Source organism: Podarcis vaucheri (assembly GCF_965113315.1).
Source record: "Podarcis vaucheri genome assembly, chromosome: 10".
Lineage (NCBI taxonomy): Eukaryota > Metazoa > Chordata > Lepidosauria > Squamata > Lacertidae > Podarcis > Podarcis vaucheri.
In genome coordinates this window covers 54,696,724-54,722,237 of record NC_138748.1, presented here as the reverse complement: position 1 = coordinate 54,722,237, position 25,514 = coordinate 54,696,724, and the positions used below count along the sequence as shown (strand labels likewise).

At 42.9% G+C, this 25,514-nt stretch overlaps 2 protein-coding genes and 1 pseudogene across 12 annotated transcripts in view; 1 reads left to right on the top strand and 2 right to left on the bottom strand.

The window, feature by feature from the left end:
- The window catches only part of FGD4 (FYVE, RhoGEF and PH domain containing 4), a 113,328-nt gene extending 102,323 nt beyond the window's left edge, over window positions 1-11,005 (top strand). For 5 of the 6 annotated variants that reach the window (XM_082240484.1, XM_082240481.1, XM_082240483.1 and 2 more), the window contains 3 exons: window positions 489-629; window positions 1,741-1,881; window positions 2,459-2,935. In XM_082240484.1, the coding sequence (XP_082096610.1) occupies window positions 489-629; window positions 1,741-1,881; window positions 2,459-2,722 (546 nt within the window). In that variant the 3' untranslated portion in view covers window positions 2,723-2,935. Of the gene's footprint in view, window positions 1-488; window positions 630-1,740; window positions 1,882-2,458; window positions 2,936-8,174 lie in introns of those variants that run through there. The other variant, XM_082240479.1, reaches the window with a different exon arrangement.
- A 586-nt stretch (window positions 11,006-11,591) lies between these two features.
- The window catches only part of DHX58 (DExH-box helicase 58), a 34,852-nt gene continuing 20,929 nt past the window's right edge, over window positions 11,592-25,514 (bottom strand). For 4 of the 5 annotated variants that reach the window (XM_082240505.1, XM_082240503.1, XM_082240502.1 and 1 more), the window contains 9 exons: window positions 24,425-24,541; window positions 24,142-24,268; window positions 23,009-23,200; window positions 19,158-19,414; window positions 17,669-17,818; window positions 16,857-17,030; window positions 14,618-14,808; window positions 13,357-13,453; window positions 11,592-11,886 (listed from right to left, as the gene is read on the bottom strand). In XM_082240505.1, the coding sequence (XP_082096631.1) occupies window positions 11,707-11,886; window positions 13,357-13,453; window positions 14,618-14,808; window positions 16,857-17,030; window positions 17,669-17,818; window positions 19,158-19,414; window positions 23,009-23,200; window positions 24,142-24,268; window positions 24,425-24,541 (1,485 nt within the window). In that variant the 3' untranslated portion in view covers window positions 11,592-11,706. Of the gene's footprint in view, window positions 11,887-13,356; window positions 13,454-14,607; window positions 14,809-16,856; window positions 17,031-17,668; window positions 17,819-19,157; window positions 19,415-23,008; window positions 23,201-24,141; window positions 24,269-24,424; window positions 24,542-25,514 lie in introns of all 5 variants that reach the window. The other variant, XR_014224041.1, reaches the window with a different exon arrangement.
- The window catches only part of LOC309542042 (general transcription factor IIF subunit 1 pseudogene), a 213,901-nt pseudogene continuing 208,529 nt past the window's right edge, over window positions 20,143-25,514 (bottom strand). The window contains exon 2 of the transcript XR_014224561.1: window positions 20,143-22,546. The product of XR_014224561.1 is annotated as a general transcription factor IIF subunit 1 pseudogene (transcript). The remainder of the gene's footprint in view (window positions 22,547-25,514) is intronic.

Sequence of the window (25,514 nt, the reverse complement as noted above, 5' to 3'; positions counted from 1 at the left end):
GTAAATATCAGATTTCCCTGGGGGAAAGTGGCGGTACAAGCAGAAGTCTGAATGAGCCCTTAGCTAGGTTGGGTCATTTGGGCCAGCCACCATCTCTTGGCCTCACCTACTTCATAGGATTCTTGTGAGGATGAAATGGGAGAGGGGAACCATGTATTCCTTAGAAGGAAAAGGTGGTATATAAATGCAAAAATAAAAATAAAAACGAGAATCTCAGGTTTAATTCTATTGGGGAAGAGGAGGGAATCACAAAAGCACTGTAATCTCACAACCTAAGCCTGAATTAATTGTTTGTGGGTCTTGGATTGCATTGATTTGGGTGGCAGAGCTAATTCAGGGAGGTTTCTTCCTTGGAACAAGTATGGATGACTTTCATTTTTGGAACTGTCAGGAGGCACGTGTTTGGCAAAATCTCTCCATATAGAATGAATTGGGAAGAGGGAAAATAATATTCCAGAATAATTCATTCCCCTCTTCCTCTTCTTAAGGTGGTTTGCTGGAAATGTTCTGATTACAAAGCTCATCTTGAGTATGATGGTGGTAAGCTGAACAAGGTTTGTAAGGACTGCTACCACATTATAACAGGATGCACAGATAGCGAAGAAAAGAAGAAGAAAGGAATTTTGGAGGTATGCCATTTAAAGAGTTATTCAGTTGTGTTGTGTGTAATATGCTCTTTGGCTTACCTTTCAGTGGAAGATGATGCATTTTCCTTTGATGGTTTACATGGTACTAAGATACAGAGCTTTTGGATTGGACCTGAGACTAGGATTCATATCCTGTGTTTGTTTAGATACAGTCAAAAGCCATCGTTTCACAGAACGGCCACCTTGATGTGGCTGCTTAGAGCTGCATCAGGATGGCAACTGCTGTGTGTGGCAAGCCATTCATGAAAAAAAGGCCAAGTCACATGCTTTTGCTTCTGTCACGTAGTGGATCTCTTTGCTTCTTCTGCAAAGCCTTTTATGTCAATAGTTTATGGCGGCATTTGGAAAACTGTGTGGATCAGCCACCAAGCAAGTTTTGTGTCTGTCTATCTGTCTCTCGCTATACATTTTAAAAGTAGCCTGCATATGGAGACCATTTTGACTTAGGTGGATGGATTTGGCTCAAGTCATGATCCTTTGACCACACTTCCCGCCCCCCTTTTGAATATGACACATTTTATAGGGTTGCTGGATTCTTACAGACATTTACAGCTGGTGAAGTTTGGGCAGAGGGAGAAGAGGGAAGCGTGTCTGTACTCGAGTGAGATTTGCAGAGAGTGGGGGGCTATTGACTAAAAACCAACCAAGGTTGGCAGATGATCTTGAGACTTCTGTTTCAGCAGAAGCTTCCATTACTATTCTTTTCCCCCATTCAACTGTTCTTTAAACTCACCATTTTGTCCTTTATGAGGCAACCAGTGTCAGAATAGCTAGTCCCCATCTTTATCAGGAACTTATAGAAACATAACAGCACTCCATTCTCTCAGCATCAGTTCTGTGTCCTAACACTTCCTTGCTTCCATGCCATGTTATTTTGACAAAGAGCAAAATAGTGAATTCAGTGTCAGGGATTGAGATTTATCTTGTCTGGTTCCTTCTAACTATTTGACTCAACTGACATTTGCTGTACTTTAACTCTCAGCAAATGGATAACATCTTATGTTCTAACTATAATAATCTGAGGAACTGTGCTGTAGCTAGACTAAACTATTGGAATTCTCTGAAATAAAATATTTCTCTTTCACCCTTCCAGATTGAATCAGCAGAAGTATCCGGGAACAGTGTGATATGTAGTTTTCTCCAATACTTGGAAAAATCTAAGACTTGGCAGAAGGCTTGGTGTGTGATTCCTAAGCAGGAAGCCCTTGTATTATATATGTACGGTGCTCCACAGGTACGTAGGGAGAATGTGTTGGACAAAAAAATCCTCTGATAGGGTGCATGAAAAGTGGGGTACAACTGTTCCCAGTAACAGCTTTGCAATTATCGACTGTGCACTCTGTCCCACTTCCTCTGATTTTTTTAATCTGTTCCCTTCAGCAGACAAACAAGGTGTTTTTCACAGAAATAAATTGTTGCGGAGACCATGGCATCATTCTGCTTCCCCAGTGCTCATCATGTGAATAATTGTGGGGTGGAGGGGTAGGTAATAAGAGGATAAGAAGGCACATCGTAGGTTTAGGATTTCTCCACTTCTGCACCTTTCTTCTCCTGCGGGTGCATATGCCATCTCCATATTTCTGTCTTTCTAAAGGCCACCACAATAGAGCTTTTCCTTTCCTCCTAACACCTGTCTGCCCCTGCTGGTGTGAGAGGTTTGTGTGAGGGGGGCTGAAGTCTTGCACTCTGATTTCCTTTAGAACGTCTTGGGTTAAGTTGGGGGGGGGGATGTTATGTAATCGGTTTGTTGATTACTCTCCTCCTTACCAAACCTAGAGCTTTTTAAAAGGTTATTATTTCTGTTTGCTTAGGATGTAAAAGCGCTAGCTACCATCCCTTTGCTGGGCTACACAGTAGATGACACTCCAAGAAGCGCTGACCTTCCACACAGTTTCAAATTAACTCAGTCCAAGTCAGTGCACAGCTTTGCCGCGGACAATGAGGAACTAAAACAGAAGTGGTTGAAGGTCATCCATTTGGCCGTCAAAGGCGAAACACCGGACTGCCCCAATGATTTGCGGATGAGTTTAGAGGACCAGCATGAAAGCTCTGCAAAACTGGAAGCTGAAACTTGACGTAGCAGATGGTCTGTAATGTATTTTTCTCTCTCTCCACTCAAAACTTTGGTTGACACTAATTCTGAAATCAGCAAGAAAGAAGCCAGCCTTCCTGGCTCAACCACGTTTCTTAGCACTTTATGTTGGAAAAGAAAAACAACGTTCATCCTTTTTTTTAGGGAACTTTTTCTTATATTTATGTTGTGTCAATAAAATTAATGTACCCTTCCACATTTCCTTTTTATTAAATGAATGTCTATCAAAGAGTGACCAATATAACCATACCACTCTTCTCAAGAAAATAGCATCATATGAAATGAATGCTATTCAGAAAGAAATGGCTTGTTTCATATTGATGTCAGTACTGGTATATCTTGGCTGCATTCTAGGACTCGTAGCTGTGTCTTAAGATATACCTCCACTTTTGCCAAATTAGATGTGTAGTGGAATGTAAAGACAGTTTGGTTTATTGTATCTAAATTCTAGCACTATTTACACTGACTTGTACATATATTCTATCAATTTGTGTTTGAGAAAAGAACAGTACCCAGAGTACCTAAAATTTCTAAATTGTCTATTGAAAACCCTCATTCTTTTTTCCATTTTAAAAATTATTAAACAAGTACAATATATAAGATTTGCAGGGTATGCTATTAGAGAGAAAAATGTAATATACTTAATTTTGATTTGACTTCCAGATACTAGGTTCATGCTGTTTGCCTATGATTTATAAAGCATGCATCCTCCTGAAAATTTAAGCAGAGGATTCTAAATTAAAAACAACTAGTTACTTGTTTATATCTGATGGCATTGATATTTTTATACATAAACGTAGAGCTTAAAAAGCAGTAGTAAGTCAAATGGCATGTAATGGATGTGCAAGTCCTGGCTGTGTTTTGAAAAACATAATAATTCCTCTACTCAGTCCTGTGCCTGTTAACCTTTAGAAGGTGGTGCTACCTTTTTAAAATTACAGCAAGTGCTTCAGTAAATAACAGCCTGGTCTTAAATGATCACTTGTGATCATGTATTATGCCTTTATAGTTGGTCACTAACACCCGGACCTTAATATTATCATCAATCAATCTAGACATCGCATCAAATCGTGATTAAGAAATATTAAACATACATAGCTTAGGAGGATGTCTGAATTGACAAGCCGTGATTTGAGACAGCAAAAAACACCATTAAGCCATGCCTTGTGCAAACTGTAGTTGACAAATCATAGTTAAAAGTCAGAGGCAACTGCATTGAGACAGTAGTGCTGAGCAGACAATATGGAAGTTTCCCTAACCCATGGTTTACTGTACATGCTTTGTGCAAACTGTAGTTGACAAATCATAGCTAAGTCAGAGGCAACCACATTGAGACTGCAGTGCTGAGCAGAAAATATGAAAGCCTGCAAGTTTCCCTAAACCATGGTTTCCTGTAGATTTGGAAACTCAAATTGTGCTTTGGATTCTAAATTACGGTTGCCACAAACAATGATGTTGCATATTTGAATTTAGCAGTTATAACTCTCACTAACCATGCACATGTTGCAACAGTTATTACTACTGTATTAACTGTATTATATGACTCATACCCACTTATACAGTGGGTGGCAGATCTGCCATTGCAATATGTGATTGCACCCACTGTTTGCATGGAATATTACACACTGTATTGTATAACATAATAGACATGAAATCTGATTTTGTAGGGGGTATGGCTTTTTTAAAAACAAACAAACCTGAATACCGGGACCTTACTTAGTGCATAAAAGGATTCTTAGGGAATTATATCTTCATTACGTTTTGCAGTATTGAGCCAATAAGGACAGTAACAGTTTTGTTGTAACTTGCTAATTTTATCTTGCACCTCCGGATTGGTCTGTGTTCAGTTACTTAAGTTCAGATCTACCTGGCCAGGGGGAAGACACCAGTTTTTAATATTTCTCTGCTAAATAGCCACAATTTGAAGAGACTAAAGGCATAGTCAGACATTTACCTGAACACAAAGGCTTACCCATAGGCAAGAGGCAGGAGAATGCATGCCGGACCTGCACCCACTAGTCCTTGGCTGCGATGGCTCTTCAGGCATTCATGCATTTAGCAGGAAGGTCTGAGGAGAATGCTAAGTACATTCTGTTGAAACTGTTTTGAAATCTCTGTATGATAGGTGACCCCCAACAAGACAGGCTTCTGATTGCAGGAAAACTGTCTTCAAGCCTTCATGTTAAAAATATGGAGGTCTGAAGAGATGTTTTATATATCCCATTTTAAATACTTCTTTCATGCTTTGCTCACTTTTGCTAAGTATTAAATATGCAAAGCACTCTTTCCAAAATACCAGTGGAATTGAAATATTAGTGCCCATCCAATGCCTTCCGGATGGGCTTGCTTCACCAATAACTAGATAAAGGAGCTAACAGAATGCTCAAGGTGACAGTCAGTTTGCTGTACTGCCAGTCTGAGCCAACAAACCAGACCCTGTTCCAGACTCATTCAATAATATTCTGGTGAATGAATAGACCTGCACTGGTTGTGCATTCTGTCTTCTTCCTAATGTTTCTATGCAGATGATTTCTGACTGCATTTCTGCATGTAGTACAAAAGTAAAGATGCCTATGATGGAAAGAACCTTGTGGTTTTTAGAGAGAAAAGTTAAATTGGGAATCCAGAGAAAGCACTGGGCTCTTTATTAGAGCAATAGTGATCTTACTAGATTAGGGATGAGCCTTGATCCAATCCTATTCCTCTACTGTAGGCCTGAGGTTCCTTTTGCAACTCCTGGGGTTTTTAGCTGATGTTGCTGCTGAGGTGTCTTTTAAAAATAGTAAAAAAAAAAATGCTTAATGCAAAAGAAAGAAAATGAATTATTTTCCAGTACTTTGCCTTGTCTTCATTGGAACTATTGCTCCTGCTGGGAAATGCTTCCCATCCACAGAGATGTGCCAGATTCCTTTGCCAACTGATTGGGGAGATCTCTCCTTTCATTCACCCTAACACAGAATCTCTTGACTAATGCAGCATCCACCTTTGTTTAGGTTGGATTTAATTTCAGGGACAGTTTTGAGTGGACTCTTCCCTTTTCATAAATGCCGCTCTTTCCTCTTCATTTTAGACTTTGAACAGGCTATTTACTTTTCATCCTTGAGGGCAGGGTTGTTACTACCACATAGTAAGTGCTGCCAGATGTCATCTGGTATACAGAATGTCCATTGCTTCTTACCATAAAATTGTGTTAATTACTCACAATCACATTGTGCCAACAAGGAAAAAGAATGCATCAAGGCATAAGTTGCCCTATGTGGCAATTGCGCATGTGCATGAACAACAAAACGTGCGTTTTTTGTTTATCATGTGTGACACTCTACAATCAGGCTGTATCTTTATTCCTCAAACCCATTTGAAATATTTAATTGTACGAAAGGTGTAATATGGAAAGCAGGCCTAAAATAAGCATGTTGGAAACAAAATCTTATAACTCATTGTATATTTCTGATGTGGCTCTCAGCGCAGAGTTAATCATTGACTGTGAACCTTTTTGTGTACATGCAGTTATCCTAAATGTTGGGGTTTTTTTAAAAATGGAAAACCAACTATTACACTTTTACTACAATGAAATTATGGGCAGTTGATTTTTAGAAAGAGGCCTTATGTTCCTTCCCTGGTGAATAGGAGGGGTGTCTATATGGTGGTTTTGGTTCTGGGAACCTTGTTTGAAAGCACACTTTTTGTACCAGGGCTAGTAACCATTTATAGTTGATCACATGGTATGCTATATGGGTTGGAAAGGAATGGAAATGGGCTGTAATTATCCCTATAATGTTTGGGATGAGGGGGCTGGAGGATGGAAAACAAGCACACAGGTAATGTCAGATTTCCTTCATCTTTCCCCTCCCAGTTTGCAGGTGTGTAGTGCAAACCTTGGGGGGAGGGAAAGCATTAATACTAATAATAATAATAAGCCCCTATCTAGCACTTAGAGAGCACTTCCTATTAAATATCCTAAGCACACTTGCATAGAAGCAAAGTTCCATTGAAAGAAATGAGATTTACTTCGATGTTCAAGTGCTGGGGTCCTTAAGACTCCTGCGTAAAGCACAGCTAATGACTACTTTGTAATAAAGATGAGGTAAATAAGATATATAGTCTGATTTCCTTACCCTATTCTGGCTCCAAAACCTTTTAAGGTACATTCTTATTTCTGTAGGATTTCTAGGACAAAGAAGTGGCCCTTTTAATTTGTTTTCTCCCGAGGCCATCCCACATATGGATAACAAAAGTTCTGGCTTCTTGGTTAACATTTTCAAGCTGTATCTCATTCTAAGCAGAACTTCTGTGTGTCGTTGGAAAATACTGGAATTTGTGTTCAGACGTCTTAATTTTCATGTTGTATTGGCCTTTTAACTGTTACCCCATTTCTTCTTTTATTTAACTGTCTGTTTGACTGGTTCTGTATGGAGTTAGCATGCAGCAAGATGCAATAAGGAAGGAGTGTGTGTTTTTGTGTTTGTGTTTATGTACACACTTTGCAACCCAATTTAAGTAATTGCTTCAGTAGAGAGAGAGGGACAGCTTTTGTAACCCAATCTGCATGTCCTTGTGCTTTTACCAATTACTTCTGATGCTAGATGAAGGGAAACCATAACGGTCTGTGGTTAATGACAATGAGCTGCTCAACTATGCCGAAGAAGGAAAACTTGCTGCAGGTAGAAGTGACAGAGACCAAGCATGCATTGCTGAAGCTGGATCCCCGTTCGCTAAGTGTGGTTAGCAAGGACCTGGTGCTCCTTCTGCACCGATCCATTGATGGTGTTTCATATGATTCTCTTGCTTGACCACTTGAGCAGCACTTAGGTTGCCAGCAAATCACTTGGCTTAAAAATGCCTGCCAGTTCAAACCATAACGTTACCTTGGCAGTGGTGTAGCGTGGGGGGTGCAGGGGGGGCCGGCCACACCGGGCGCAACATCTGGGGGTTAGGGTTAGGGTGCGCAAATCCACGGGTTAGGGGGCGCAAATTACTTCCCTTGCCCCGGGTGCTGGCAACCCACGCTACGCCACTGTACCTTGGTGTTTGGTGGATGATCCTCATGGGGTTGGTAGTGATGAGAAACCCACCCACCCACTGCTGCATCAGAGAATAAATTCCATGAATTGTAGTGCACAAAAGGACTGACCACTTGGAATATCCACATTGCCGACAATAAGCCACCCCAAAACAATGCTTGTGTGTCAAATGTTGTTTTTTTAACTGAACATTTTCTGCATTTTTCCTCCTTCAACTTTGCCAATATAAGTAAGGTAAACTTACAGTGTAGAAATACTATGTGCTAGTGTCTTTGCTGCCTTATTTAAACGTTCTTGCATTCTGATACAAGTTGATTTTTAAATACAGTAATTTTGTAATTGCTCAGTTGAGAATGAATTTGGGACTTGCAAATTTATTGGCTTAAACCCTCCCCCCTTTTTTTTCTTTGCTAGATTTGAATCTACAGCTGGCTGTAATTTGACATATTTGGGGTGTGTGGAATATTGGCCATAATCTTGCCAAAGTTAGTAAACGTAAGTCTCTCTGCTTTCAGTGGGACAGTGAAATTTGGTTGGGTCACTGGAAATGGCTTCAGTGATAGGAAAAATTAAAGTAGTTTGATAAAGCATGGGTATACCAAATGTAATTATCAGTTGTACTTTGACTAAGTGTACTATTGTTTTTATTGTTGCTGGATGTAAATATACTTGAATAATGAAAGAAGTCTGTAGCGCTGTGCCATCTTGATACCTTTAGCTCTATTGACTTCTTAGTCTTTAACTCAAAAGCATTTATCCATCTTCAGTGGCATTTTGTATGTGCAGGTGCAAATCAATTGTTGTGGAGTGGCTTTTTCCCTTTTCTTGCAATCCTTCATTTTTCCCGACTAACTCAAGGCTCATCGTGCTAAGAGTGTCCCAGGGCAAGTAACTAGTGTATTGGTTCACAACCGTGAACTGCTTTTTTCCTGAAGGCATAAAAAAGGAACACTTTTCTCCATTGTATTTTCCAAATGATTATAGATTAGTGCACTCGTAAGTCTAGGGCTATGTAAACATTGTTCATGAAAAGAGGAGTTAGCAGTGTGGAAGCACAATCGTTGCTTCCTTCTCAGAGCATGTTGAGCTGAGGAGAAATTTTCTGCTGGTTTCAACAAATGCCAGATGTGCACAGTGCTGACTGGCTGGTGCCTATGACGCCACCCTCTTCCCAAAAATATTTTGTTGCATTAAAAAATGTCATTAAGAGAAGAAGAAGAAAAACATGTGCAAAGGGGTGTGTACATGGAGCTGCCCTGTTGGTTAAACTGAGAGGGGAAGCTTGCACACACATGCGCTTTCTTGCCGCAATGCAAACATAAGGTAGAAAGCAGCTCTTTTTGCATGTGGGGCTATTACGATTGTCAAATAAATCATTGCCCATTGCCTCAGCCAGGGTTTACAGTAGGAACCGCATGTACCCACAGGACAGTGGATCCTGTCATTTAGAAAGACTTGCATTAATTTTAGGGCATGCTGTGGGCAGTATAAGTTTGTACAGATATTTAGCATGCACTCGCTTCTGTACATGAAAAGCAGCAGTGTACATTTTTGCCACTTGTTTGTACAGTGTTCAAAAGCAGGTCAGTGAGCCAGGATCAATCAGAGCTCCTTGGAGCAAACATCCTCAAGAGTTCATGCTTTAGCACTTCACATATTCTTTCACACCTGAAATGAAAAGTCCCTTATTGGTGTAATCTTTGCATTGCTGAAAAATGATGTAACCATCCTCTGCCACAATGCTAACGTGATGGATAATAGGATTAAGGTTCTAGATGGTGTCTACAGTTTATGTCACTGAGGAGCACAAACAAAATCCATGGTGACGATTGTCTTGCTTTCATTCATGTAAGCCAGTGCTACTCAGTGACGGTCCAGTTCATAAGCCATCGGCTGCTGGTCTGTGGTGACTCCACCACAGCCCAGGATGGGTGGAATGCTTCAGGTACCCAGTATAGTACCAACTCCTAGCACATCAGGTGGGGTGGGATTTGCCAGTCCACCCCATGAGAAAGTTTGAGAAGCACTGATGTAAGCAACCATAGCAAAATTAAATGGGAAAGGAGATGATCAGTTTAAGCACAAGTCATGTAAATTATATCCCCCCCCCCCATTGGTTAGTTATCTCCTCTTCCCTGGATTTAAGCACCATCTTCTAAGAAGAAATGTGTTTCTTTCTTGATAGAATTTTGCTGGGCAAACTAGAATGTTCTCATCCATGCAAAATAACTCTTGATGACAGTTCAGTCCCTACTCAAAGCTTTCTTCATCCAGTTTAACAAAAGGTAACCAATTTTATAATTTGCACATCTTATTTATGGGATGGCTTGGTTTCCACAATATTTTACACTCAAAGTACACTGTAAACAATTTAAAATCTAATTGGGAGGTACCCATTGTGTAAATGCATTAAAGAGAAAAAATTAAATAATTTTCCAGTTTGGGGGCTACTTTGTTATTTCCCGTTTTCTCAAAGTGAATGTAGATTTGATTTCCCCCAAGATTTTTCTACTGAAGTAGAAGAGTATATAAAAAACACACACACCCCGGACATGTAATTCCAGTATTACTCAGTCTGGAGTTACTCCTTGCAAATGCATAAATATATTTTAAATTAAAGAAAAGGAATAGATCTCATGAGAGATCTAAATCCTTTTTCTAGGAAGAAGGGGAAACTATTTCCCTTTCTGCGACAAATGCAACATACCAGCCAGTGTTCCACATAAAAATGCATAGAAGCTCACCTGCTCTTGGTCTCAAGAAGTTTAGAAGGTGGAAAATGTTACAAGCAGGCAGGGCATGGGGGAAATCGGCAAAAAACAAAACAAAACAACCAACTGCACAACAGTCTTCAGAGTGTCACGCAGCTGAAATATATGGAATATGTCACGAATGATTCTTGTGTGGAAGCAGGGGTAAGTCTTAGTTGATAGTATCAGATGAACAAGCTGTAAAAATTGTAAAATCTCGAAGGGTATACGTCTTTGTTTTTTTGCTCTACCATAAATTAAATGCAAAAAGAAAAAGCAACATTTAAGATTGTGAGAGTGGTTATCGTTAAAATGTACATGAATGTAAAATACTTGCAGATATGTGTATATATTTCTGTAACATATGTATATTTGGTCCATAATGGTCAGAGCTGGAATACTGTAAAATTGCGCACTTTAATTCTTGTTGAAAACTTTAAAAATTTGTATCCTGTAAATTAAAAGCATCATTAAATCAGTAATTATTCTCTGTGATTTCAGTGCTCTTTTGCATTTCTCTGTGTAGTTATACTAGGCTTAAAATTCTTTTGTCATCACCAGTGTGGTCAGTCTTGTTGGTAATGTTGAGGAATTAAATGCAGGTGATTTATAAAGCAAGGATAACACACTTAAGGAATAGATAGGGGAATAAAATGACACGTTCTACATAGTGTAGGTTAATATTGTTTTATAGACTATATCATAGTAGAATTACAAATCTAGTGGGCTTCCAGGTTATAGACCAGCCCCTGCAAGATCCAATTAAAAAAACCAACAAGCAGTGGTTGATAAGAGTGACACTATACACCAGACTGCATGAGGGATGTGGAATATTTTACAGCAAGACACACAAACACATCCTACAGACAGACACACTTCCTTCATAGAATCCAGCCCTCCCTAAAATATATATTTTAATTGCAAGTTTGACATCACTCATATAAGGCATTTTCCCTGACCAGCCTCTTGTTTTAGAGAACCAGACAGCCGTTTCAGGTAGATAAGACTTGCTAGTGGCCGTGAAGTTTCTCTTCCCACCTTAATCACCTGTTCTTTTTCATGAAATGTTCCTGAGAATTCCCCCAAAGGCATTATGCATTGATTTGACATTATGAGTATTGACATTATGTCCTATGGATGCAAAACACTGGGTATATTAGAGGGCACTAGTTCATTTTTCACTTTCCCCCCATGTCTTAGCTGTCCAGCAAGGCATTAGTAGTACAGTATTCAAAATAGTCAAACTCTTTGATGTCAAAGGTAACTTTGCTCCACTGCTTGTAGGTCCTTCGGCCGTCTGGAGTTTCCACCACAAAATGCTTGATGGCAAGCATGGGAAGTTTGACTTCCCGGTAGATCATTTCCATGCCCCATTCCTGTATGGAGAAGAAGCAGGTCGGTTAGGTTATTGGCAAGGCCCACCCAGGTTTCAAAAGGGTGCCACCACACTTAGTTGGGGAAAGCATTAGCCCATGCCAAAAGTAGACAAAACACAAAACCATTTTCACTGAACTGTGACCTAGGAATTTTAAGACTAATCAATTAGGAAAGGAACCCTACAGTGTTTCATAATCAAGCCAATAATCTCTAGGGAGAAATGGATGCATTTTGTTTTGTCTGATAGACTACTGAATTTATGAAGTGGCCTCGGTCTAGTATATCTGAAGGAGCGTCTCCACGCTCATTGTTCTACCCGGACACTGAGGTCCAGAGGCGAGGGCCTTCTGGCGGTTCCCTCACTGCGAGAAGCCAAGTTACAGGGAAGAGGGCCTTCTCAGTAGTGGCATCCGCCCTGTGGAACGCCCTCCCACCAGATGTCAAAGAGAACAACATCTACCAGACTTTTAGAAGACATCTGAAGGCAGCTCTGTTTAGGGAAGCTTTTAATGTTTGATGCATTGCTGTATTTTAATATTTTGTTGGGGTATAAATATTATTATTATTATTATTATTATTATTATTATTATTATTATTATTATTATTATACAGCCGTTCAGATATGTAGTTCAGCTCCTCAATCCAATGTAGTTAAACACCCTGAGGCTAATTGATTTCAGCAAGCTTGACTGTATGTAACTTTGTTCTACCTGGGTGGCCTAGAGGTGTAGAGTTTCAAAATACAGACCAGTTAGGGAGAAGAGGGAATTCCAGCAGGTGGTCATGCAACCTGTCCTCTTTTGCATCTTTCACCTTCAGCTGCGCCCAACTAATATTTGCAAAGGTTTAATTACTGGAGCTTGGCTGATTGGGTTCTTAGCACTTGCCTACTGATCTGTAATGCATGTTCTGCCTTCTATTCTAGCTCCAAGGACCAGTTAGAAGACTCAGCTACACGACAGGTTTCCTCATGCCCAGTTGGACAGAAGTAATGTGAAGAGCAGAAGGCAGAGCAATTATGGGCTAGAACCCATAATTAATGGTGAAACATGTAGCCTACTGCCAGGCTTCATCCACCCTCGCCCCTTGCTCCCAAGACCTTTTCTGTAGAGTAGCTACTCCCTAGACTAATTACAGATTCCCATGAAAGGGGGAGATACACAACATTTAAACCTTAGGGAGATCAAGGAAGCTACATGGCTACATGTTCAAATATGGAATCTGGCATCTCTTACTGACATGTCCAAGTTTCCAGACCTTGGAAGTTTTAAAAACTGGCTGAAGGTGGGCGTTGTCACAAGAATGAATTTAGTGGCTATGAGACTGGTCGTATCCTTTGTCTCAAATCTTACAATCCTTTACCTAGCCACCCATTCTCTCTCCTCAAATACAACAAAAAGTTCCAAAAGTAGGTGAATTAACAAAAATGCACCCTACGGCAGTAATGCCTAAGCCCTGGTTGCACTTACCTGCCCACAATTACTGCAGCTGATGGAGCTGCCTGGCTTCCAGTCCCTAAACTCGCGAGGAATCATCACATGGCTATGTGATGCTCTGTAATACGGACTAAATAGAGAACAACAACAAACTGGTTACTTAATTTCTTGCTTGTGAGACTAGCTGAATACACAAATCTGTTGCAACCTAGATACCTATTTCAGTTGCTGAGTAGAAAGGTAAGGTGTTTGAGGGTCATTTTCAGAGAGCCTCCTTTTTGTTCTGTTGTAAATACTGCACCACATGCCATAAGCATTACATATACAAAAGCTCTTCCATCCAGGTGTCCACCCCATGCACAACTACATAAAACTTTACATATCTAACAGGTTCAATTATTTTTTTGAAAAGGCATTCCTCACTTTATGGAGTTTGCTACAGGAAATGGCTTTTGACTACCTAGAAGGTGTTAAAAAAAGAAAAAGACTGTGCAACTACAAGGCAAATAGGTCTATGAATAGGTAGCAACCATAATAACAAAACTGAATTTACATGTTTAGTAGCAGTATCCCTCTTAAAAATTAAATTCCAGGTGGAAACAAAAGGGAAGGCTCTTATCTATGCCCTGCTTGTGTCTGGCTGTGGTTTTTTAAAAGGTGCTGGATTGTTTACTGTATTTAGACACCACTTTTTGTCACAAGTGACCTCAAAGAGGTTTGCATCCCCACAGCACTTCTCATTCTCTTACCGTTACAGTTTCATTGAAACAGTACAAAGCCCTTTGCAGGCTAAAACTTTACTGCTGCATTGCAACGCTCTTGACTGATCCTCAACTCCAGCAGCAGTATTTATGGTTTCCCATCAGCATACATAGTGCCTTCCACCGGGATGGCCAATCTGTGGCACTCCAGATGTTCCTGGAGTCACAAGACCCAGCAAAGCCAATTGTCAGAGATGATGGAAGCTGTAGTCCAACAACATCTGGTGACAGATGGCCTTTTGGTATGATCTAGGCATATATTGTGCATAGACCTGTGCCCGGATCATCTGAGGCCCTTCTTTTTATTAAGAAATACTGAGGAGGAGGAGGACCAAAGTCCCTTTCCCTTCCATTCTGTGAACAAGCATAAGTTGGTTGGGCCAGCTCTGACTTAGAAAAACATTGGGTCAACCTCAGCCAAAGTTGGCAGAGCAACAGCCACACTCTGGGTTGTCTCCCCTATTGCTTCCTGTTCGGATGAGGCAAACAGAATGGAGATTCTAAAAGCTTCTGGTCTTCTTACCTTTACTCACCTGAAGTCGGGATTGATGTTTATGCGGTGCATATTCTCTATTAGGCGCAGGTCGCTGGCATAGCAGACTGCCACATTGCAGTTGATGCAGTAGAAGCACACAGAGTCTGGATCGTGCAGGCGGCGTTGTTGCTCGCGTTCAGCATCCCGCACCCTGCGGCCGACAACAGCGTCACGCTGAAGCTTTTCAATCTAGGAGGGACAAAGGGAGTTAGCTGATTGGGTCTGAGCCGGGAGAGACTGCAGGTGAGAAGTAGCCAGAGAATCTGGTTCTTAAAAAATCATTCTAGAATCTCCTCCCACCACCCTCCATTTCTTCAGGTTTGCCAGCCTGGAGAGTATTCCTCTCCCAATGCACTACCATTGATGCTTCTTCTGTTCTACCCATTGGAAACGTAAAATAGCTGCACAGCAAATCATTGCTTAAGTCTTAGCTTACTTTCTTTCAGTGTTTCATAGCTTAATTATTCAGAGACAACATGGTCCAATTAATACCATTTCATGTTTCACATCTTCTTTAGCTTAACTGTTCCTGAAAGATCTGGAAAAAGTAATGCCTAGCCACTATTCCCCCTATACAAAACGGGAGCAATTTCCTCCCTTCCTAGGACTGTCACAAATGAAAATTGCAATAGCCCTCTGTGTGCCTTAAATGAGCAATAACATCTTTTCCCCACAGCAAAGCTACATATTCAGGATGTTGAAGGTCTTGCAGGGCTGTATCACTTCAGAATGCCCCCTAATTAAAAATCAAACAGCACAACTTCCTGTTCAAGGATAGCCCAGAGCTTTGGAGAGAAGGTTCCTAACCTAACTTTCTCCCTAATGGACTAGTTTTATATCCCTATCACCTCCAAAGAGTTTGGCTCCCTCCACCCTTTTATCCTCACAACCCTGTGAGGTACGTTAGAGTAGCCCAAGGCTACCCAATGAGCTTCATGGGGGTGAGCGGATTAGAAACTGGGTCCCCTTAGACCTAGTTGGACACTCAGGCACAGGGGCCAGATGCAGCCCTCTCTAGCCAGCCCTTGGGATTTTTCCAAGGCCACACCCTTTCCCAGACCTTACTTGAATGTTTTTGCAGGAACATGTCTGAGATGACTCACTGTTTTCCTTTCAGTTATAAGGGTTTTGCTTAGGCTCATTGTGCCCTCAAGAGCTCTTTAACCATCTATCATTCACTGAGGGGGTCTGGTGAGTCCTGTATTCCCACAGGAGCAAACCCAGATCTCTTTTGATCAATTACTGTGATTGCAGAACCCTTACAATTCTGTTCCTCTATTCTAGGAGTTAATTTCGATGTAAATTACTGACTTGCCTTGTTTATCCTACTGTTTTCAACCCTCAAGGCCAGCTGTTCTCAGTCATGTGTCGAGCCTCGCTCTCCCCCCCCCCGCTACACCCCCCCACCCCATATGCTGGTGGGGGAAAGCAGAGCATGCGCCCGCCTCAGCTGGCATCTCCCAAGTGTCCCTGAACTCTGGTAGTGTCTCTCGCTTGCCCAAACAGAAAGGGGTGTGAGTGTGAGCGAGCACGCATTGACCTCCGACTTTTGTATGCCAGGAATGGAATTTCTATATACAGTCATACCTCATGTTACGTTTGCTTCATGATACATTTTTTCAGGTTGCGTCCCGCGGCAACCCAGAAGTACTGGAAAGTTTTGCCGCTTGTGCATGCGCTGATGCACAAAAGGACATAATGCATGCACAGAAGTGGCAAATCGCAATCTGTGTGTGTGCAGACGCGCCGCTGCGGGTTGTGTTCTATTCATGTTGTGAACGGGCCTCCGGAACGGATCCCGTTCACAACCAGAGGTACCACTGTAAGAGTCATGTCTGCTCTGTTTTGCCCCCAGCCTCCCCATCCCCCTCACTGGCATATGGCCCTCCGAAGGTTCCCAATTAGGGAAGGTGGGCCTTGAGTTGAAAAAGCAACAACCCCCTCTAGCTACACTGGTTTCTCTAGGTATTGTTTTTAATGTTTATACATGAGGGAGCATTCAGATGTGCATCTCTCCCCTCCACATTCTGAAGAGATAGTCCAGGAAGAGCTCAACCATGTGATTTTCCTGCATGTGTTACTTGCCTCAAAGTGTGTTATTCTCTCCCCACCTCCAAAAAAGGCCACCCCCCAAAAAATGCATGGTTTTACTCCTTTACCGATGGCTTCCTCCACCCTTGCTTCTATCGGCTCTGTGCATCCACCGGCTACCCCCTTCCCCAAAAACGTCCTTTTACCTTTAGGCGGTATTCTCGTTGAGGCTGTTGCAGCTGCAGCTGCTGCACCCACACAATCGCTTTCTCCATCAGGACCTCCAGGGTCTCATTGAGCTTCTCACGGGCGACTTCCTTGCTGTTGGCCTTGGCCAAAACACAGCAGGTGCTGTCCGGGGCACGGGCACGTCCCCTGGCCTGAAAAGGTGATGAGAAGAGTGCTTGCGTCCTTCCCTAGAAATCCAGCCCAGCGGCTTCTCTTTTGCCTGTCCCCTTAGGTAGGGCTGGGCGATACCTGGCTTTCAACATCACGATGTATCACCAGCTAAACATCGCAATATATCACTATATTGTGATGTCTGAAATAAGGATGGAACTATGTAGAGGCAAACAAGGTATAGCCACGTGGTCCACTCAGCCATCATTTCCCATTATAACCGCATTGTCCTCTGTGATGCTGGATAGCCATTATATTGGGGAATTGCTGGTTACTTAAAGGACTTGGGGCATAGTCCCCCGCCCCCATATAAATTTTCCCATACAATAATTGATATGTATATGGACAAATGAAGAGGGTGGGTGACAGGGGTCTCATTGGCACTGCACTCTGCGGTGTGCCCAGCTGCCCTGTAACAAAGGTTGATTTTTTTACGGTGATGAGGAGTATAAAAAAGCAACTAAAAGGAAGCAGGAGACCCAGGGCCTGGAATAAAAGAACCAGGGTTTGGGCCTCTGCAGCATGTTCTCCCAGGATATACTGAGTACTGTAAGGCACCCCATGGCAGAGGTCAAGAGTGAATTCCAACAAGTTCCCCCCAAGAGTAGTGCTGACTGACCTGCATCATGGCAATCTCGTTCGTCATCAGTCCATAGCGGACGACGATATTACACTCTGGGATGTCCAGCCCCTCTTCAGCCACGCTGGTGGAGAAGAGCAGATTGAGGGTCCCTTTGCGGAACTGATAGATGACTTCTTTCTGCTGTTGCTGGAGGAAACAACCCAAGACAGGGTGAAAAGATGTGGAGCTTGTTGAGGCATTGGGCTGAAGCTTCTCTTGCGTCCTCAACCCCAGAGCGCAAGCGGTTAACATCACATAAACATTGGCCTTCGGAGCAACTGGGACTGCCCTCTTGAAATGTGTGTTTGCAGGACAATAAGGGCACAAAAGGATGCTCCTAACATTTTTAGAACGCTTGGGTAGCTCTAAAAGCACCTTTGCACTCTATCTGAGCATATGATCCCTTTCCAGGTCTAAATTTGGGAAAAAATTATAGCTTTGATACAATAACTAGCTGCGCACATTGTTGAATGGCTGGTTCATGAGCAGAAAAAGAAAACTCTTGGGTTCTCTTTCCTTTCTGTAGCAGAGTTCTTTATACAGAAATATTTTCCTGCATCTTTTACTTCTTTACAGCAGCAGCAGCAGCAGCATTCCAGCTATCTCTTAGTGAAATTCCCATTATAAACACCATTGGGTTTTGTTTCTCAGGGTCTTTATTATGTACAAAACTTTACACTGGTCATTAAAAATAAAATAAAAAAACAAATGAAGAAACATAATCTTTTTCTCTTTTTAGCCATCTGGCCAGAGATCTAATGCTGGCTCATTCACATACTCATTTACGCTGGCCCAGACTTAGTGGATCACATGCCCTGATAAGGACACCTGTTGCTGGGGGAAATTTCCATTGCCTAGCAACTTGTTCAAGGCCATTTACAAGTTTCTTCTAGAATATTCCAATAGATGTTGTCAATAAATCTGCTTCCCTGGCACCTCCCCCAATATCCCTGGACTAATTTTGGAATTAAAACTTTGTGTCTGTGTGAAGCATGGAGAAAAGCACAAATCTAATAGACCACCTACTGTTCTAATTCAATAATTGGTACACCAGCCAATTCAGCTTCAAAGCTAGGAGGAAGCCAGGCCCACCCTGCAGCTGATGGTGATCTGTGTGCTCCGTTTTTATGTTATACAGGATCTGTCCTCAGAGAAAATCTTGGTGGCTGCAAGACAGCTGTGGAACGCGCCAAAGACTGGGCTTCTTTTGCATTCGGTAGCCTATTTTTCTTCTTAGTTTTAATGGGCTGCATTGCCCTCTCTCTTGAAGTCAGTTCACACAAGCGCATTCAGTCCTTGGCACCTCTTGGCACCTAGTGTTACCTCTAACGCAATGGCTTTCAATGGAAGCAGTTGACGTGTTCCTCTAGGATATATCAACTCAAGAGAAATCAAGTAATATGCATACAACTATGAATCTACCCTAAGGTCCCCTTACGGTCTCCAACATCCCTCACTTGATCTGTGGGAGAACTGTTAATGTTACCTGGGTCATGTGTTTTGTCTGACTGCTGAAGCCAGCCCCGGTCAACACAGCAGCCTTGATCCCGAGTTCACGCAAATTCTGGTTCTCTTGTACCCACTGATGAAGGCAGTGAGCGCACTGACGTGTCCGGGTGAACACAATGCCCCGCGAGCTCTCCAGTTCTTGGAATTGATTCTGGAGGACTTTCTGCAGCTCCTTAAGTTTGGGATTCTCAAAGCCCTTGTCTTGAGCAATGGCCAAGAGGCGTGCTTTGTAGCCTGCAAGGCAAGAGCACAGCACACGGATCTCAGATCTTGAGTCTGATGATTAGGAAGAATATTGCTTTATCTTACAGATTAAAAACAGTTAGCACAACCAATCAACAATGTAACAGTAAGTGAAAAAACAAAACCCACAAAACTTCAAATGGCCCACTATAGCTTACCACAATGTTGGTCACCATATGGCAACAGTGTCTGTTGGAGAGCAGTCAGTCTCATAAACAGTTTCTTTTCGCTCGTTAGCTCCTCCTCTTTTTTCTTTCTTTCTTTTTCCAATTTGCTTAATTTATTCCCATTTCTTGTCTTTACCCCCCCAAAATCCCCAAAACTTTTTTAGGGCAGACTGAAAACAACTCTATGCAACCAGCTAGAGCAGGGGTCAGCAACCTGCGGCTCCGGAGCCGCATGTGGCTCTTTCACACCTTTGCCACGTCTCCGGGGCGGATACTAGTGAGGGGAGGAGCCACATTGTGCTCCCCGACACTCCCCACTGTGGCGGGCGCTGTACTGGCTGTGACGTCGCATGGGGGCGGTGCGTGCGTTAGTCACGCACCGTCCCGACGCCACCTTTCCGCCCGCTGTCAGATATATTTGTTTTAAATGTCGCAATGGTTTTGCGGCTCCCAGGTTTTTTTCCTTCGGAAATGGGTCCAAGTGGCTCTTTTTGTCTTAAAGGTTGCAGACCCCTGAGCTGGAGGAAGCAACTCATGGCAGGTTCAGGCTGAGCAGCGTCTTCCTCTGTTTGCCAAAGCACACACCATTTTAGAATGTGTTAAAAAAAATAAAAATACAAGGAGAAGTATTTGTGTCCCAGTAATGGCTTTCTCAGAGTCTCTGTGATTTTGGGTGAGGGAGGCCAGGGGAGAAGAGTGGAACTGGTTTCAAAACAAGTCGCAGTGGAGAATGGTTTACCTCTCAAGGCCTTCCAGCATTTGAGAACACACAGGGTGTGGGGTGGGTGTTTGTGGGTGTGTAAAAAAATGCTCCTGTTCATTCTAAAAATGGCAACTTTTCATTTGTGAACTGCTCCACATGAAAGAGAAAACTATTCCAATTCAGAGAGATCATGGCTTCAATGCCTCTCATGAGACTGTCCCAGTCTTCTGCCCCCTTTCACCGCCCCTGAATCCCACCAGCACAAAGGCAGGAGAATGGCTCTTTTGCTTTCCCCAAAGGGTATGAATGCCGATCCACATGGTTCTAGCATGTAGCCACCCCCAGCTACTAACCAAATGTAAGGGGGCTCAGAGCTGCCCAACAGGAGGGTGGATGCCAAAGGACAGTTTGTATCTGGCCCAGCCTCTGCCCTCCACATTCCTTGAGGAAGAAGTGAATCTTGTCTTCAATGTTCTTGCACTCGGGATCGAGCCGATTCAGGATCTGGGCCAGCGCATTGGCCGTCTGCTCACTGCTCAGCCCCGTTTTCTTGGTCTGCAGTTTCTTCAGCAAATCCTTTGTGGTCATGGGCCCTCAGGTCAAGGAGTAGCACACGGCATCCTCCGTCAGCTGCACATCAACACTGCTGACTTGCCCGACTGTGGCTGGGGATTGATTTCCCAGAGATGATGAGGCCTGGGGCCCAGTGTCCAACTTCAGCCTCTTTGCTGCAGTGAGCTCACTGGACCCTGCCTGTTGCTTTCCTTGCTCCACTTTGTTAGCTGACGTGCCAGCATCCAAGGGCATCCCCTTGTGAGTTGCTAGCCAAGCCCTTGCGTTCTTTCTTGGGAGGAGTTTTCTTTTTCATCATGAAGATTGTGAAAGATGCTTCACTGTCAATGTCGCTGTCCTCAGACATCTCAGACTCATCACTGGTGTCTTTCTTTTTCTTTTTATCCTGGGGAGTCGGGGCCTTCTTCTCTTCTCCTCCTCCACAGGCTTCTCCTCCTTGCTGTCTTCACTACTCCTGCTTGCTTCGTCTATACCTTTTGGGATGTCTTCCTCTTTGGTCACTTTGGGATTGCCCACTGCTTCTTCCACAAAGCTGCTGGGTCCGCCAGACATGTAGTCAACCTCTTGGCCTTCAAAGTCCCCATCATCGCTGTCTTCACAGGCTTCATCGTCAGATCCCTTCTTCTTTTTCTTCGTCAAAGGGGCTTTCTTCTTGGGCTTGGTGTATTTATTCTCATCTACATTGCTGAACTCGCTGTCATCCGAGCTCATCTCCAGCTCATCTTCCAGGTCATGGATTTTTTTGGTAGCTCCCTTTTTTTTTGTCTTTCTTCAGCCTTCTGCTCTTCTTCATCGCCTTGGTCTTTCAGCCGTTGCTGCTGCATGATGCTAAAGTGGTTCAGAACCTTGTTCTGCCTCTCCCACTCCTCCTCAGCTTCCTCTGCAGTCAACGTGCGACACTTGGCAATGGGTATGAAGTTATGCCAGCTGTTGACTGGGAAGGATTCAAAGGCACCACCTGGACACCGAGTGAAGATGTGGTAGGAGGTGTTTTCTATCACCCCACCCTTTTTCACACCTTTGAACTTGCGCCCAGTCTTGCCGATGACTTTCAGGATCCAGGGCTGGTTTTCAAGCTTGAACTCCTTTAAGGTAATGCCATATTTTTTGTGCTGTGCCTCCTCACGCAGGTTGCAGTTGAACTCGCTGCCAGCTCCCGACTCCGGCATCTCTTCTTCCTGGTAGATCTTCTTACTGCTGAGATCTCGCTCCATCTTTGCTTGGTGCCAAGTGGCATAGTTCACTTTGTCAGAAACACTGAATGCCATAATGTTATATTTTTTGGAGGTGTTTGGGGGGAAATGGACCACATATCCAGTTGCGGTCTGACTACCGGTGCCCAAAGAAGTCATTCCTGGATGTGCTGCATCCAGCAGAGTCTCTTCAAAAGAATGTGTCTGCTGGGCAGCACCTCCTCCTCTTTTTTCTGAAGTTTCATCTTTCCACTTCCATGTAGTTCTTTTTCTTCCTCTTTCTTCAAGAGTCTCTCTTCAAGAGATAGTTTTAAGTGCTGACCTAGCTGATTACATGGAACTGGGAACTTGTTCCTGGCCTGTTTATATGGACTCTTCTCTTGGCCAACTCACCCACCTGATTTCAGAGAAGGAATGGACCAATCAGTCAGTTTTGGTTTCTCTCCATTTCTCATTTTTTCAGTCTTTGATTCAGTTTTCTTTAGTTCTGCAGCAATCTGCATTTTCCTTTTACAAGGTCTCATTCATAAACATTTTAGTGTGATTTTTTCCTAATAAACACATTTTGCATGCAGTTTTGACTAACATACATGTTTTTGCAAACAAAACAAACAAAACCCAAACCCCTAATATAATACATTATTGTACATAATTTTCACTAATATGTGCATTTTGGTACACACTTTCCTCAATATATTCATTTCTGTACACATTGGTTGGAGAACTGCATTGCAAAATTCAGAGAAGTGTGAATTTTGAAGGACATCTGCTTTAGCTTGTGTATTGGCTTGAGAAGTTCAAATTAGGTAGTTTCACATTAAAATGTAAGCAGAACAAAATGGTGGTGTTTCTGTTCAATTATTGTTCTGGATAGTGCAAATCAGGAAGGCTCACCTTTAAATGCAAACTGAATCAAATTTCTCAGTGTACCTCCTCTGAGAACACTTACTGTCAAAGAGCCGGACCAGGTACTGCTCAGCAGGGTTCTGCAACGCCTTAGTAGCATTTTCCAGCAGGTAAAACTCATCCAGAATTTTGTAGGCGTCAATCATGCGCACAGTGTCATTGACCATCAGGGCATCGTTGTATTTACGTAGGTGCAAGGCACACACTCGGGTCTTTTGGCAAAAGCGCTTTGCTCCTGACAATGTGAAAGAGACAAATAAGATAATGGTTATGATTAATCATATAGCTGCCCATCAACCAACTTTCCCTGAGTGGCTTAGAACAGAATTATCAATGAAAGCAACCTGCAATGATAATTAAAAAAAAACAATAAAAGATGGCAAAAACCCTTTTTGCAAAAAAGCAGCATGAAATAGTTTACACCCCAGATTTATAATGCCGTTAAAAAGCCTGGGTGAATAAAAAGGCTTTCAGCTGCCAATGGAAAGACTATAAATAACACACCAGGTAAACCTTACTGTGAGAAGGGTGGGGTGGGGTTTCTGCATTGCAGGGGGTTGGACTAGATGACACTTGGACTCTCTTCAACCTCTACAGTTCTATGGTTCTATCATTCTATGATAAGATCATTTGTAACAGACCCTATATTCAATCCCTGAAACTTTCAATAAAAAATATTTTAGGATGCAAGTGGAATAAAAATAAAAATAAATATATATATACCCCGCCCATCTGGGTGGGTTTCCCCAGCTACTCTGGGCGGCTCCCAACTGAATGTTAAAAACACAATACAGCATTAAACATTAAAAACTTCCCTAAATGTCTTTTAAAAGTAAGATAGTTGCTTATTTCCTTGACATCTGGTGAGAGGGTGTTCCACAGGGCAGGCGCCACTACTGAGAAGGCCCTCTGCCTGGTTCCCTGTAACTTCACTTCTCGCAGTGAGGGAACCACCAGAAGGCCCTCGGTGCTCAACCTCAGTGTCCAGGCTGAACGATGGGGGTGGAGACGCTCCTTCAGGTATACAGGACTGAGAATATTTAGGGCCTTAAAGGTCAGCTTGGAAACATACTGGGAGCCATTTCCAGGAAGGAAGCCACTTAACTTGCCTGTGGACATGTTTCCTGTCCCTCCCGTCATATTCGTGTACTGCAAAGCCGCTTATTGAGGACTCACCTTCCTTCTCAAGCACCACAATTTGCTGCTCAAAGATCTGGGTACCAAAATCCATAGTCAAGTCAGGCTCATTCAGGTAACTATATATCTGTGCCATTATCTCCATCAGTTGTTCTGCAAAGGGATCCTGAAGATGACAGATCAGAGGAGCGTTCGCATTCAGACAAGGAAAACAAAATCCTATGGGCATGTTTTACTTTGCTCAGAGCTCCAGAGTCACCTTCTCATCATGGTGCCTCTGGTGCCTCTTCACAGTTGCCCTGTAGTTGCAAGAGGACCTTACCTCAGGCCTTTGTTGGGACAGGTTATACTGCTTCTTGGGTTGTGGGCCGTAAGTATCAATGTAGAACTTGTGTTTATCAGAAGACATGATTCTCTCAGTGTCCAGGTTGGCACAGATCTGGAAAGGGTTATATATATATCTATCTCATTTTTTATTACATTTATATCCCACTTTTCTTCCAAGGAGCTCTTCATCCATGGCTTTCCCCCTCCCATTTGATCCTGGCAGCTACTCTGCGAGGTAGATTATACTGAGATGAAGAGTTTGGATTTGGATTTGATATCCCGCCTTTCACTCCCCTTCAGGAGTCTCAAAGTGGCTAACAATCTCCTTTCCCTTCCTCCCCCACAACAAACACTCCGTGAGGTGAGTGGGGCTGAGAGACTTCAGAGAAGTGTGACTGGCCCAAGGTCACCCAGCAGCTGCATGTGGAGGAGCGGGGACGCGAACCCGGTTACCCAGATTACGAGACTACCGCTCTTAACCACTACACCACACAGATGAGAGACTGTGACTGGCCCAAGGTCACCCAAGGTCAGCCAGTGAGCTTCATGGCTGAGTGGGGTTTGAACCTTGGTCTCCCGGGTCCTAGCCCAACGCCCTAGCTACTAGGCTATACTGGCTCAAAGAACAAATTGTAGGGAGTCGTTATGTCAATCACGCAAGCGTTTGAGACATCGGCTAAATCCACGATCAGACCTATAGCCCTTAAAACACCAGTAGGAGTTGACTTACAAGTGATAAAAGTGGAAGAAAACGGGTGAGGAACCCAAGTATGCCTTTGTCACTTGCAGACATGTCAAGTACCGTATTTTTCGCTCTATAAGACGAACCAGACCATAAGACGCACCTAGTTTTTGGAGGAGGAAAACAAGAAAAAAAATATTCTGAATCCCAGAAGCCAGAACAGCAAGAGGGATCACTGCGCAGTGAAAGCAGCAATCCCTCTTGCTGTTCTGGCTTCTGGGATAGCTGCGCAGCCTGCATTCGCTCCATAAGACGCACACACATTTCCCCTTACTTTTCAGGATGGAAAAAGTGAGTCTTATAGAGCAAAAAATACGGTATCTGCAAAAGGTTTTCTCCTTAA